General features: G+C 38.7%; 1 protein-coding gene across 2 annotated transcripts in view; it reads right to left on the reverse strand.

Moving 5' to 3' along the window:
* Nucleotides 1-3,398: 3,398 nt before the first annotated feature.
* Nucleotides 3,399-15,058, reverse strand: part of PAXBP1 (PAX3 and PAX7 binding protein 1) — a 33,735-nt gene continuing 22,075 nt past the window's right edge. For both annotated transcript variants that reach the window (XM_059164617.1, XM_059164616.1), the window contains exons 14-18: nt 13,493-13,569; nt 13,042-13,108; nt 8,749-8,895; nt 6,689-6,843; nt 3,399-4,557 (exon numbers count right to left, since the gene is read on the reverse strand). In XM_059164617.1, coding sequence (XP_059020600.1) covers nt 4,440-4,557; nt 6,689-6,843; nt 8,749-8,895; nt 13,042-13,108; nt 13,493-13,569 — 564 coding nt within the window. In that variant the 3' untranslated portion in view covers nt 3,399-4,439. The remainder of the gene's footprint in view (nt 4,558-6,688; nt 6,844-8,748; nt 8,896-13,041; nt 13,109-13,492; nt 13,570-15,058) is intronic.

Genomic DNA, 15,058 nt, shown 5'->3' on the forward strand with positions numbered 1-15,058 from the left:
TGCTCAGTGGGGAGCCTGCTTTCCCCTCTCTCTCTCTGCCTGCCTCTCTACCTACTTGTGACCTCTGTCAAATAAATATTTTAAAATAATATATAGGGAATATAAATGGCTTAATCTGATAGCAGGTCCCCAGTATACTATACGGTTTACATAGAAATGGCTGATTATCCCAATAACATTTTTTAAAACTATAACCATCATTACATGACTAGGAATTTTGAGATGTCTAAAATGTGAATTGGTGGTAGGGTCCACATTTCCTTATAGCCTGAATTTTATCAAAAATACTAGAAAATGTTTGGCAAACTTGTGGAACACTAACAGCCCGATCAAGTTACCTTTAACAGGCTCTTGTTCAGTTACATAGACTAGAGCTACATCAGGATCTGCAGAGAGCTATTAGTATATAGAAAGGGATGGTTTTTGAGAGGCAACACAACAGTAGGTTCCAAAATGGCATTAGCTGTTTGCTTTGAATACGTTTGCAGTAATCAGTGAAGAATAAGGTTTTAAACTAGAAAAAATGGAAACCTTTTAAGTAGAAAATATAGTCAGCTTGAGAGCAGAACTACTTTGAAAATAAAATCAAACAAAAACTTCAAAGACTGAGAAAACTGCTCACACATACCATAGGTAAGGATGTTACCCCAGTGATGATCAGGGAAATTAACACACCAACTCAAGGGATCTCATGTGAAGGGGGTCATTTTAATGCCACCCAAGGATTCTCATGGAAACCAGAAGACCTAAGCAATAGCAGGGCTCAGCCTCACTATGAGAGGTGGAGGGTGTTCACCCATCAACCTAGCTCTTTGTACCTAAGCAGCAGGTGTGTCTGGAATTTCCACACCTAATGCTACATGGGAAAAAGATAAGTTTCATGGGCAAATTGGTTTTGCAAAGCATCTTAAAATGGCTTCTACAGGATTTGTCAAAACTTTCACCTTTCTCCATGTGTTTTGAATCATCAAGCGCAGGATATAAAATCTATGTTTCTGAAGATTTTTTAAGTAAAAGCCCCCAAACTAAGGACCACAGTATATCTTCCGAGAAATGCAGTGCTAGGCCTCGTTGAGCTGGATGGTAACATCCAAGCTCCTGCTGAAGTTAGGTCTGCCAGGGCTAGAGGAAAGCCAATATAAATTACTGGGGCGTGGAGGTCTGGAAGCAGGCTAGGGATCAGTCAACATTGCACATCAAAACCAATTTCATAGAAAAATTTTTAGCTCGTCCGCCTTTGCCAGTAGTCTGAAGCCACACTCAGCAACTGTGCACCCACTATCCATACACTTTGGAGGGCAGTCTCCAAAGCATCTTGGACAGTAACAGCCTTATCAAAGCATAAGGCCTCCCAAACAGCAACTGTGCACCCGCTATCCATACACTTTGGAGGGCAGTCTCCAAAGCATCTTGGACAGTAACAGCCTTATCAAAGCATAAGGCCTCCCAAACATTCAGAGACATTATATTGTTCTTGCTACACGCAAAAGTTCTGGTGTTTTAACTATTCTTATTTTCATTTATTTGAAACGACAGACCAAAATCTTGTTATAATTGGTGAATAGTGAGTCCCTTTACTCTATGGACATTACCATGCTAGAGATGGATTCTTGTAACAATACAGAACCACTACAATGTAGCAGCCTACAACATTGCATTTTGCAGCTCTACATCTGACCATTTTTAGAAGGCTTTCATGGTTTCAAGGGAGATTAGCATTTTAAAAATTTTAATTCAATTAATTAGCATATCATGTATTATTAATTTCAGAGGTAGAGTTCAGTGATTCAGGAGTTGTATAGAACACCCAGTGCTCATTATATCACATGCCCTCCTTAATGGCCAATCACCCTGTTACTGCATCCCCCTCCGAAATTAGCATTTAAAACAAAATGAGGCACTTGTCAAAACTCATGGAACTGTATGCACTTAAATTTAAGAGGGTTAACTTTACTGATTATAATTTATACCTCAACAAACCTGGCTTTACATTTTAGCATTCTCTCATGAGGAAAGTGCTTACTGTGAGGTTACGTAATCTGGAGTCAGTTCCAAGAGAGGATGTTATCATCACCACAGGCAACTATGAACTCAAGTCAACTGAAGCCCTCTGGGAGATGACGAGGAACATACTGGAGAGATTAGAAGTTGGTATGGGAGACCTGAAATTGCCCCTCCCCAAATCTCGCACAAGGAGACCCTGGGCACCTATGACTGAGTGCGGTGGGAAGACCAAGGCCAGCTCCTGGAGACCTTAACTCAGAACTGCAACTCTGGGTTGAGGAGTTCCCATCAGCCTTGCTGAGCTTTCTTAGTCTTGCATCTGAGACTTAAATCTTCCCATGCTTGCTTCAGATGTCATGCCTGCCTCATGACTTCGCAGCTGTGGGGCTCTCCCAGCCCATCTCCTCCATCTCCTTCGCTTTTCCCCCTCAATGATCTGCAGTATTATCTAATGCTAGCTCATCCACAGCTCCCTAGAGGACTGGAACTCAAGGGTTATTTCTCCTCCCACTCCCTTCTTTGGCTGAGGGCTGTTCTCTGGGACATTATCTGGTGGACAGTCCAGCCTGTTGCACAGGCCGAGAAAGAGCCCTCAGGCAGAACTTCGAGTACCTGCAGGACCCCAGCAGGTCCTCGGGGGACATGGGTGGGGCTCCACTAGCATGTGCTATAATGTCGCCAGCAGTCTTTGTGAATGTGGTTTATATTGCCTCAATAAAATAGCTTTCCTTTTCAAAAACTCCTCTCACCTATTTTGGAGTTAATTCAGAAGACAGATCTAAAAGAAAAGAAAAAACTGAAGAAGCAAACCTTTAGCTTTATTAAAATGTCACCCCCTATCTTTTGCCAATTCCCTTCATAAGAAAGGACATACTGTGGCTATTTCAGGAACAAAACTTCCAGCTGAGATAGGAGAGCTACTTGTTTTATGCACACATCTACGCTAAATTCACCTTCCATCAAGGTCCCTGTGTGGTATTCAAACCCATGCCTGAAACCAAAACAGCCTGAGGGCTTGCACAGAATAAAGTCTCCAAGCTTACTGCAGAAGTCCTTAAAAAGTAGACACAGGAAAAATCACCAGTCGAATGGGCTTGGAAACACAAATTTAAGGCACACATGTTGCGCATGTCCTCTGTATACATGTTTATATGTTCTTATTCTGTTGACATTCTCATTTGAATTCTATTTAGTAGGCCACTACTGTGTAACAGAATGAATATGTAGTAGTAAGGAAAGTTCCTACAATAAAGATAACACTGATGAAGCACTTAAGAGTGCACAACACCGTTATAAATATTATTTGACCTGGCCAAGGGTACTCACACTACTAGTCTATGTTAGAGTCATATGAAATGCTCTAAAATCAGTCACCAGCAAAATACAACAAAGGATCTATTTAAAAATTAATTTAATGCTTGGCTAAAGCTTAATTACATATATAATTATCAAACAATAGTCCTTAATTTCCAAAAAGTTCCTCTTTTGAAAATCACAGAATCAGAAAGCATAAACTTTAAAACAAGTTCTCTGAATATTTACAACATGGTATAAACATTATAGAAGACCAAGGATATTAAATTGCCTGGGTGTAGCTAATCAGCAAGGCATATTCTTTATTGCATATATAACTCACATATGTGGGATTTTAAATAAAATGACAGACTACTAAAATTCAAATGCATGTATTTTTGTAAGCCGGTCAGGGGGTAAAATCATGAGATAGGACAGTCAGCCCAAAACCATGCAGTGAGGTTTGTGGGGCTCTTATTTCCCAAAGTTAAGCTTCTGTGTTCTCCTCAAAAACCCATGTTGCATATATTATTTAGAGTTCATATTCAACCCATATTTGACCGTAACGCTGATTCAAGGAAAAAAGTTTCCATTCACCCAATGACTAAGTCCACATCCGACTCTCAATTTTAAGGCAGCAAAGCTACAATGATAGCAACTGCTAACCGAAAGGTAATGAACACTTAGTCACTTGCCAGCCCTTTTGTTGCAACAGTGTAGTAATTTCCCTAAGACAATTTACTACTGAATAATTTTCTGCTGTGAAAAGGCTTACTCTGTAGAAAAACACCACAAATTTCCAGTGTGAAAGTTAAATCCATGGTGGTATAAATATATATATGCATAATTACACAATTTACACTGCACACATCGTTTACAGAGAACAATGAACTGAGAGGGTTAATCTGAATGACCATATAAAATACTTCTGTAAACAGAGTATGACAGGCAGTAAGGAAAACATGAATAGGCTTCCTAGAAATAATGTGAGTTCCATTCATTCCGAAGAAATTGCATTTAAGGACACAGTAATGAATATTAATGTTCTTTGTATTAAAACAAGAATCAGTATTTTACAGTTTAAGAAACTTTACATATATACAAAATTTATACACTGGGAATGGTATTAAAGCAAATAGGGTCTATTTTCCTTCAATCAAAGACTTAAATTCTTTCACATTGTGGTCACTTGCAACTGACATAGCATGATCCAGAGCGCGAACACTTGCAAGGAGTTTTACTATCTGTTTTATGTTTTCCCTAAAAAAAGAAAAAAAAATGGCAACATCTTATTAATTAATACAAAAGCCTTCAAAGGAAAATTTGTTACTGACTTTATGGCCACTTCTGAGGTTTGCAATCAATTTTTTCGAGCATATATTTTTAAAGAAGACAGGTAAGCAAGCCATAGCACATAAAGAAATAAAATAAATTTATCCATATAAAACAAAACTTGTATATGTTTAAATGACTAGCCTGGAAACCAAGTATCCACTTTCCAAAATATAAACACCCCAAAATTTTATTCAATGATTTCCATTGATATCTAGAAAGAAAAGAAAGCAGTCTATTGCTGAATTACTTTAGAGCCCTGCCTCCCATTCCCTCCCAAACCAGAGTCCCAGGTCTTTCAGAACGTATCTAGAACACAAATGTGTTTGTCTATTTCATCCCCAATCCAGCATCATCTCCACTCTTCCTAAATTCACTAAGAAAGATAAGCTGGCTTCCTCTGTCACCCCAGCCAGCTGTCACTCTGAATAGGCCTCAAATTTCAGCATATATCAAAATTACCTAGAGGGTTGGTGAAACACAGATCACCAGGCCCTACCCACAAGAGTTCAAATTCAGTAGGTCTGGGTGGGGCCTGAGAATCTGCATTTCTAACAAAGCTCCCAGGTGATGCTGGACACTGCTGATCCAGGCACCACTTTAAGAAGGACTGTTTTAGGGGCGCCTGGGTGGCTCAACTGGTTAAGCGTCTGCCTTCAGCTCATGTCATGATCTCAGGGGTCCTGGGATCAAGCCCTGCATTCTCCCTCTCCTTCTACCATTCGCCCTGCTTGTGCTCTGTCAACTAAATAAAATCTTGGAAAAAAAAAAAAAAAAAAAAAAAAAAAAAAGAATGACTGTTTTAATAGTTGGAACCCTGGTGAGAAACAGCACACAATGTGACATTATTAGCTGTTTCTTCTCTGCAAAACTGTAGCAAGCAGCTTTTAGGGAAGTATTATATTTGCAAAATTTTGTAACCCACAGGGAACCTACTTTATGGGCTCTGCACACAGCAGATGCTTATCACAGAAGTTCTTTTTTTTTTTTTAGATTTTATTTATTTATTTGACAGATAGAGATCCAAGTAGGCAGAGAGGCAGGCAGAGAGAGAGAGAGGATGCGGGACTCGATCCCAGGACCCTGAGATCATGACCTGAGCTGACGACAGAGGCATTAACCCACTGAGCCACCCAGGCGCCCCTGAAGTTCTTTTCTGTAGAAAAGTGAAACCCCTTTGTTGATATTTAACTTCCCAACAAAAACAGTTAAGTATATATAAATCAAAATGACCCAGGCTATGGATGAAGTTAAAATATAAATCAAAATTTACCTGACAAAATATTTTACCACTAAAATCTTTACTATCTACTTGGTTTTAACTTTATTGTAAGAGGTAGCTAATTTTCTCAAGAAAATAAGGTTTTTGCATGGAAGGGAAATGAGGAAAAAGAAAAACATTTTGTTAGAGGGATATGACTAATGGTGTATATTCTAAAAAGGAAAACTATGACATTAGGAAGAATATATCAAATGAAACAAAAAAAAAAAGAAAGAAAGAAAAAAGAAGAATGGTTCATTTATTCTTTTCTTCCTTGCAACCCCTGGTAAAATGTATGTACAAGCTGCTCCCCAAAAGTCACGAGTGATGACTTTTATTCTATGATATGGATAAAGGAAAACTCCACACAGAGCACAATTGTCCCAAAACTAGCATATAACTTTTCATATACTTAAGTTTCAGTGACTAGCTTTTTGAGGGTTTACATATGTATAATGAACCTCCAGAGATTAAGATCCATGACACTCTAAGAGCCTGAAATCTCCCCCAATTCTTGAAGGGAGGGGACCTAGAAAACCACAGTTCATTCATTTGCCTTAGAGCTGGTGCTTATCAGAAGTCCTTCCTAATCCCTTCATAAATAATACACTGAAAAAAAAATTAGGTAAAACTGAAAAAAGAAAAAATCATGGTTCTTTTTGGTGGTTTCCAATACCAAATCAATGCACAGTTTAAAGTAAAATATAAACATGACTCTAAGACATTTTAATAGTACTAAGTGTGACAAAAACTGAAGACTCTAGATTACCATTTCATTGAACAATTACAGAAAATTACCTTGCATTTCTTTTTTCCACATCGGAACACCCGATACTGTTTCTATAGATTGTGTCGGCTAAGTGTACAAGGTACCGACAGAAGTTTTCTAACTGAGAAATAGTTCTTTCTCCTTTCAGGTTCATGAACCACTGCTTTGGGAAACAGTTGATTACCTACGGAGAAGACAGACATAAATTAACAAAATAAAGTATCTAAAAACTGAACCTATACAACAAGGCTTATATGTGAAGGCCTGCTATTGAACTATACATAACCAATAGCTTTGACAGGATATTCTTTTAAACCTGACTTTCTATATTAACTATACAAATAAACCTGAATATATCTGTATTTTTAATTTCAACAGATAGGTACTCAAAATAAAAGATAAATAACCTTCAATATTTAAGTAAATTAGGGACATAAAATTGATAACCAAATGCTTCATTTTCCTGTATTCCAGGAAGCCCTAAAGGAACTGAATTTTCCTTTTATCAGTAGCTTTTGACATAAAAACATGTATAAATATCACACTGTAGCCCCTCCCCATCCCCAACAATTTAGTGAGGAGGCACCCGTGCTGGCCCAGAGTGGGGTCAAGAGAGCACTGCACCAGGGGAGCAGCTTAGGGCAAGAACAGGGCACGAGGCTGGTACAAAATCCAAGCAAGCCAAGGCTGACTGCACCAGGGTGAGGGCAGTGTATTAGCAGGATTCAGTCAAGTGGGCAGAGAAGGCTCCCCACTAAAGAACCCAGGCGTGCTTGGAGAAATGACTGATTCCCGGGCTGGAGTCAACCAAGCAAATGAGCCCGGAACATCATGCGCCAGAAAGCAAGAAAGTGCTCCCCCAAAATGAGATGACATGTTACAAGGTCACGGAGGTCAATCTGAAGGGAATCAAATGAAATCTGGGACAGTTTCTGCCAAAGATGCCGAATCTGAATCCAATCATGAAAATATCCAACAAACCCAAACTGAGGGACACTCTGCAAAATATTCAGCCCATCATCTTCAGAAATGTCAAGGTTTTGCAAAGGTCAAGGAAAGACAAAAACTCTTCCAGATTAAAGGAGACTAAGGAAGACATGACAATTAAATGCCAAGAATGATCTGGGAACTTCTTTCTCCAAGAATGTGATATTATTGACATAACTGACAAAACCTCAATAGTCTCAAAGCTTAGGTGTAACAGATCAATGATGTTGATGGTTACATTGTAATTATATGTAAGAACATCCATGTACATATGAACAGACATAAAAGTATTTGGGGCGAAGGAGTACCATGTTAGAAAATTACTTTGACATGGTTTAGGGGAAAAATACTTTGTATTGTACTTGCAAATTTTCTTTTCTGTTTCAAAAAGTTTTTTTAAAAAGAGAAATTGGGAGTGCCCGGCTGGACCTCTTGGTAGAACATATGACTCTTGATTTAAGGGTGGTAGGTTCAAACCCCATGTTGGATACAGAGATCACTTAAAAATAAGATCTTGGGACGCCTGGGTGGCTCAGTGAGTTAAAGCCTCTGCCTCTGACTCAGGTCATGATCCCGGGGTCCTGGGATCCAGCCCCGCATCGGGCTCTCTGCTCAGCAGGGAGCCTGCTTCCTCCTCTCTCTCTCTGCCTACTTGTGATCTCTGTCTCTGTCAAATAAAAAAATAAAATTAAAAAAAAAAAAATCTTTAAAAAATAATAGTAATAAAAAAGATGAAGCTCTGTAACTCCCATAAAGTAGAAAACAAAATAAAATTAAAATTATTTCTTAAATGAGAAAGGGACTATACATCCAACTATTAAACATTTATTATTCTAAAATTATAACTTTTATTATTACCTGCCAAAATAATGATATAATAGATATACAGAAGGACAGATACAAATGTTGCAGTACACATTTTTATGTAAAAAATGATGAGGGCGTTCAGAACTACCTGGGAAACAAACAAACTGTTGACATTACACCAAGGTCCACAATCAAAGGACTTTTCATAAAATTCTAAAATCTCTCTTCTAACAAAGGATACAATTCATTTTAATTTACATGCTTTAAAAATTACAACACATGTCATTTAACTCACATTTTGGGCTTTTTTGATGCTGTCATCTCCATATTCTGAATTCTGAAAAGCCATGAGAATGTATCTATTTAATAAACCATCTATTGACAATTCCTGAAGAGTTTTATTCGAGAAAATGCCATACCACTGAAGAAAATTCCCTAATAGCTAGAAAGAGAAAAGAAAATTATTCTCCCTCATAATGAGATGTAATTGACATATAACATTATATAAGGCATACAATATACTGACTTGATCTAAGTATATGTTGTGAAATCATCACCACAGTAAGGTTAGTATCCCTCACCTATTTTTTTCCCTTGTGATGAGAATTTTTAAGATCTGTTCTTTCGGCAGCTTTAAATATACAACACATTATTACTACCTATAGTCACTATGTTGTATATTACACACACACAGAATTATTTTACCTTGTAACTGGAAGTCTGTACTTTTTGACGCCTTCACCTAATCCCCCAACCCTGGACTCCCCACTTCTGGCAACCACACACATCAGACCTGTTTCTAGAAGGCACTGTTAAGCAACTAAATTAAGTCAAAGAAAACAGTTACGGAGTAAAACTACCTTATGAAATACACTGGACCATGTTTTGCCGAAGTACTAATTAACAGGTTTCTTTTTTGGAAAGATTTTATTTATTTATTTATTTGACAGACAGAGATCATAAGCAGGCAGAGAGGCAGGCAGAGAGAGAGGAGGAAGCAGGCTCCCTACCGAGCTGAGAGCCCCATGCAGGGCTTGATCCCAGGACCCTGAGATCATGACCTGAGCCGAAGGCAGAGGCTTTTAACCCACTGAGCCACTCAGGTGCCCCCTAATTAACAGTTTTAAAGGGTCCCAAAGTTGCCTCAAATGACTGAGGATATGAATTTTAAGTTTTAATTAATTAAGATTAACTAAGACATAAATAGCCACATAGGGCTAGTGGCTACTTTATAGGCCAGTGCAAAACATCTTCCACTGTGATACCAAGTATTGCTGGGCAAGCACTGATCCTTCGATAAATGTTCTTCATTTAAAATCATGCTTAAGCGAGTCCTACAGCCATTCACAAAAAGATGGAATTCTCTTTTTGACCACAACACGGCATGTTTACCAGATCTCGCAAACCTGAACTGAGCTATGTCACTTCAACTGCTCAAGCTCAACACATGCAAATCAGAAGCCAGTATTATAAAATGGGAGTTCTCAACCCACCCACCATAAAAATTCCCAATTTCTCAGTATTTCTCAGTTCAGTTCGTGGTATCATTATCCAATCAACTGATTAGGTCAGAAATTTGGATGTCATTCTTCACCTCTCCCTCAAGTTGTTTGACCACCTCCATCCACTGTGTTCATTTCTCTCAGACCCTGTTGCCGCCCCCTAATCCAAGCTGCCATCATCACCTCCTGAACCTCACAGTTCCTCAGTGATCATGAGCATTAGCTCTGGAGGAGTCTTTCTCAAGCAAGGGCTCTGAGAGAAATTAAACCTACAGAAAAGAATTTGAATGACTCTTTCCTTAATTTTCCCAAAGATGGTACAGCAAGTAGCATTCTAGATGCAGGGAAAAGAGAATTCACTACGCTCAGTGGAGGACTTGGGGCATTAGGTATTGATTATTTCACAGACCCCAGCTGAGAAGATCTCATCAGTCAGACTGGCCTCAGTTAGACTCCCATTTCTACACCGAACAAAGGAATGACTCTGGGCTGGTTATTCTGTGCCTACCATCACAGGACTAGAGTGAGAATAATAGTGTCTAGTTATAGGCTACTGTGACAATTCAACAAGATAAACAATAAAGGGTGTGGCACAGTGCTTGGCACACAGTACATCCATAATAAATTTTCACTGCTTTGATCCATTATCCACACAACAGCCAGAGTAATCTTGATAACGGCAATTTGTAAATGTCCTTTCCATGACCAATATTAAATTTTCAAGAAAGGTACACAAGCAATTCAATACAGACAGCCTTAGCATTATTTATAACAGTCAAATTATGGAAGCAGTCAACTGTCCATAGATTGATGAGTAGACAAAGAAGATCTGGTTGTGTATCCACACCCCACCCCCAGAATATTATTCAGCCATCATTAAGAATGAAATCTTGCCATCTGCAACATGGATAGAGCTACAGAGTATAATACTAAGTAAAATTAAGTCAGCCAGAGAAAGACAAATACGATTTTTCTCATGTGGAATTCAGGAAAACAAACAAGCAAAGGAAAAAAAAAAGAAGAGAGAGAGAGACAAACATAGAAACAGACTTAACTATAGCGAACAAACTGATGGTCCCCAGAGGCAAGGCTGGGGAGAGCGGGCTGATGAGTCAATCAGGTGATGGGGATTAAGGAGTGCATACATCATGATGAGCACTGAGCAATGCATAGAATGGCTGAACCACTATACTGTACACCTGAAACTAATACAACGCTGTACGTCAACTATACTGGAATTAAAACAAAAATTTTAAAAATTAAAAAAAAGATGGCCTTTTCAATAAACAGTTCTGGAACAAATGAAGTTTAATCCAGGCCCCATACCTTAGGTAGAAATTAACTCAAAATGGATCATGGACCTGAAACCATGAACTATCTACATGAAAGGATAGGAGAAAAACTCTGGTCTTGTGTTAGGCAAAGATTTCTTAGGTATGACACCCAAAGCACAACCCATGACAGGAAGAAGTGATAAACTGGACATCATCGACATGAAGAACTTCTACACTATGGGAATGAAGACAAGCCACACAGGAGAAAAGCAAAACTCTACAATTCCTACACCTGATATGAAGAATTTGTATCCAGAATACAGAACTCAAAGCTCAGTAAGACGATTTTTAAAAATGCAAGATTTGGGCACCTGGGTGGCTCAGTCAGTTAAGCATCTGCCTTCAGCTAAAGTCATGAATGATCCTAGAATCCCTGAGGCTGGCTCCCTGATCAGCAGGGACAGGGAGTCTGTTTCTTCCTCTCTCTCTGCCCCACCCCCTGCTCTGCCTCTCAAATAAAGAAATCTTTAAAAAAAAAAAATGCAAAAGATTTAAACAGATACTTTACTAGAGAACATATACATATAGCAAATAAACACATTGAAAACATGTTCAACATTGTCAGTCATTTAAAGAAACACAAATTAAGACATTATAACAAGACCACTACACACCTAGTAGAATGACGCCAAAAAAAAAGACAACGAAAGAAACATCAATCCAAAACTGACAATACCAAGTGTGGTACGTGGTGAAAATGAGGTATAATTAGATAGCATTAATATATTGTTGATATGAAAACCAGCTTTGCGCCAGTATTTATCCAACTGAAATGTCAGCTCACATACCCAGAAAAAGCCACTATGCAAATGCAACAGCAGCTTTAATTCATAATCACTCCAAACTGGAAAAAATCCAATATTCCTCAATTGGGGAAAGGATTAAAAAAAAATATAGCATCTTGTGGCATCATCTACCTTACAAAGGAACACTACTTAGCAGTAAAAGAGCTTAACCACCAGTAACAGATGACAACACTGATGAATTTCAAAAAATTATGTTAAGTGAATGAAGCCAGACTAAATAATTCCATTCATAAGGCACCTTTACAAAGAAAACCACAGGACAAGAAAAAGGGGTGGCCATGGTGCAGCAGTGGGCTTGACTACAAAGGGATATGGGGAATTTGGGAGACAGAAGAAGTGTTATGCATCTTGATCTGGACAGTGAACACAGGTCTGTATGTAAATTACAGCTCCTATACCATCTGGGAAGTTCCTCTCCCCACCCAAGTCTGGCCATCTTGAACTTTTCTCAGTTTGTCTAGCGTATGCTGCTCTTCCTTACCTCAGGGACAGCCTACTCACTCTTCTGGTCTAATAATCAAATAGCACCTCCTCGGGGCAGTCAGGGATCTTCTGTGACTCACCAGTCACGGTCTCTGTGCCCTTATGGATGTACTGTGTGCCTTGAATTTCTCCTGGGATAATACTGGTTTGCTGCCTCTGTCATATTCAACGCTATATTCCCCAACCTAGAAAAGTAACTGGTATTCTACTCGCTGAATAAAGAACTGTGGCTTAGCAAGGCATTTTGCTGGCTAGTTTGGACCTTGCTTTGGAATTCAATTATATTTTCTTGTGTGGAAACATCACACCTGAATAAACTTTTGGAATAAAATTAGTTTGTAAAGTGGAATTTGTATACATACGTCAATCTAAGCCTACAGATTTTCTTAAAGAGCAAAATGCCTTCCAAAATATCTCAGTCAAACAAAATCTGAAGTCTTTTAAATAGCCTAGAGACACATACCTTAACTGAAGACCAAAACTGTCGTTGAAAAAACAAGTAAGGCCCAGAATTTTTATTTTCCAAGACACTAAGAAAAAAAGAGAAACATGAGCAAATATTTTATATGTTAAGTGCCATCTGATTCCTGGAAAAGATTTCTACAAGTAAAATAGCTGAATAAAAGAAATTAAGTAATTTTTCAAATTTTCAAATAATTATATTCCAGAAGACAGGTTTTAAAAGAAAATGGAAATTTACTAAGAGACACAAAAGGAGAACAAAGAGCGTTACTTGCTTTAGTCTGCTTAACAGAATAATTTTTCCACTGAGCTAGTCTCTTTGGGTTATAGGTTTACGCTAAATAGGTATGGTTTGTATTTTGAGCTACCTTTAGTTTTTCTAGAACTTAAGAAGCCTTCTCTGGAAGATAATGGAAAATATTATCATCTTTAACATTCTGAGAGTTACTTACTTTTTGGGATATAAGGGCATGAAAACATCGTCATCTAAAGTTCTCCTCATTCTTAGTAAGAGGGCTTTTAGGTACACCTAAAGAATTAAAAACAGAGCACACTTATATAAGAGTTATGATAAAACTTAAATTTTAATCTAAATCAGTATTCAATTGCAAGTCAACAGTCTTCTACTTTCTTTTTTTTTTTTTTAAAGATTTTATTTATTTATTTGACAGAGAGAAATTACAAGTAAGCAGAGAGGCAGGCAGAGAGAGGAGGAAGCAGGCTCCCTGCTGAGCAGAGAGCCCGATGCGGGACTCGATCCCAGGACCTTGAGATCATGACCTGAGCCGAAGGCAGCGGCTTAACCCACTGAGCCACCCAGGCGCCCAGTCTTCTACTTTCTTTACCTTCCTTACTTGAAGGCATTAAGGTCTTGAATACTCACTACTCCCAGTTCAGCACTCAACTACCAGGCACTGAAGCCACTTAGAAATCTATGAACCCTTCAGCTACTAAATATATATCACTAAGATTTAAAATCAAACACATAATATTTTTCTCAAAAGGAAAATGTGAAATGAAAATGATAATGGACAGCACCTTTTCCAGGGTGCCTGGATGGCTTAGTCAGTTAAGAGCCTGCCTTTGGCTCAGGTCATGATCTCTCTCTAGGCCCTGGGACCGAGTCCTACATTGGGCCCCTTGCTCAGTGGAGAGGCTGCTTTTCCCTCTCCCTCTACAGCCCTCACTCAAGCCTTCTCTGTCTCTTTCTCTCAAATATATAAATGAAATCTTTAAAAAAAAAAAGGAAAAAAAAAAGAGCACCCTTTCTGTGTTTAAATTCTTACTTAAGAATGCACAGAGTGATAGCAAAAAATCTGATGTTTGAAAACTAATTGTTTGTTTTTAAGGATTTATTTATTTGACAGAGATCACAAGTAAGCAGAGAGGCAGGCACAGAGAAAGGAGGACGTAGTCTCCCTCCTGAGCACAGCCTGATGTGGGGCTCGATCCCAGGACCCTAAGATCTAAAGCTGAAGGCAGAGGCTTTAACCCACAGAGCCACCCAGGCGCCCCAGAAAACTAGTTGTTTTATATACTGTTCAAATATTTTAACAGTTAAATCATCAACGGTTACCCATTCTAGTAGTTTTACATTTTTCTTTTACCAAAAAAAAAAACCCCAAAACAGTTCTTAAAGGGATTTCTGATTAGTTGGAAGTGGGGAAGTGAGAAAGATGAGGGGCTACCTGGAATAATGACATCCCCTTGCCAGAGAGAGTTGAAAATTAAAAACGATCATCTCAAATCTCATATATTTTGGGCTATAAAGGACCAGAGGGCCTGAGGGAATCAGATTTTCTGGCAAGCCTTAGAACATAACCACTCATTCCGTCAACTCTTGCTCATTTTTTAATTTTTAAAAAAGACTTTATTTATTTGCAAGAAAGAGAGAGAGTGTACGCGTGCGCAAGAGCAGTGGGGAGAGGCAGAGGGAGAGGGAGAAGCAGACTCCCTGCCAAGCAGGGAGCTGGATGCAGGGCTTGATCCCAGGACCCTGAGATCATGACCTGAGCTGA

This window comes from Mustela lutreola, chromosome 2 (genome assembly GCF_030435805.1).
Source record: "Mustela lutreola isolate mMusLut2 chromosome 2, mMusLut2.pri, whole genome shotgun sequence".
Taxonomy (NCBI): Eukaryota; Metazoa; Chordata; class Mammalia; order Carnivora; family Mustelidae; genus Mustela; species Mustela lutreola.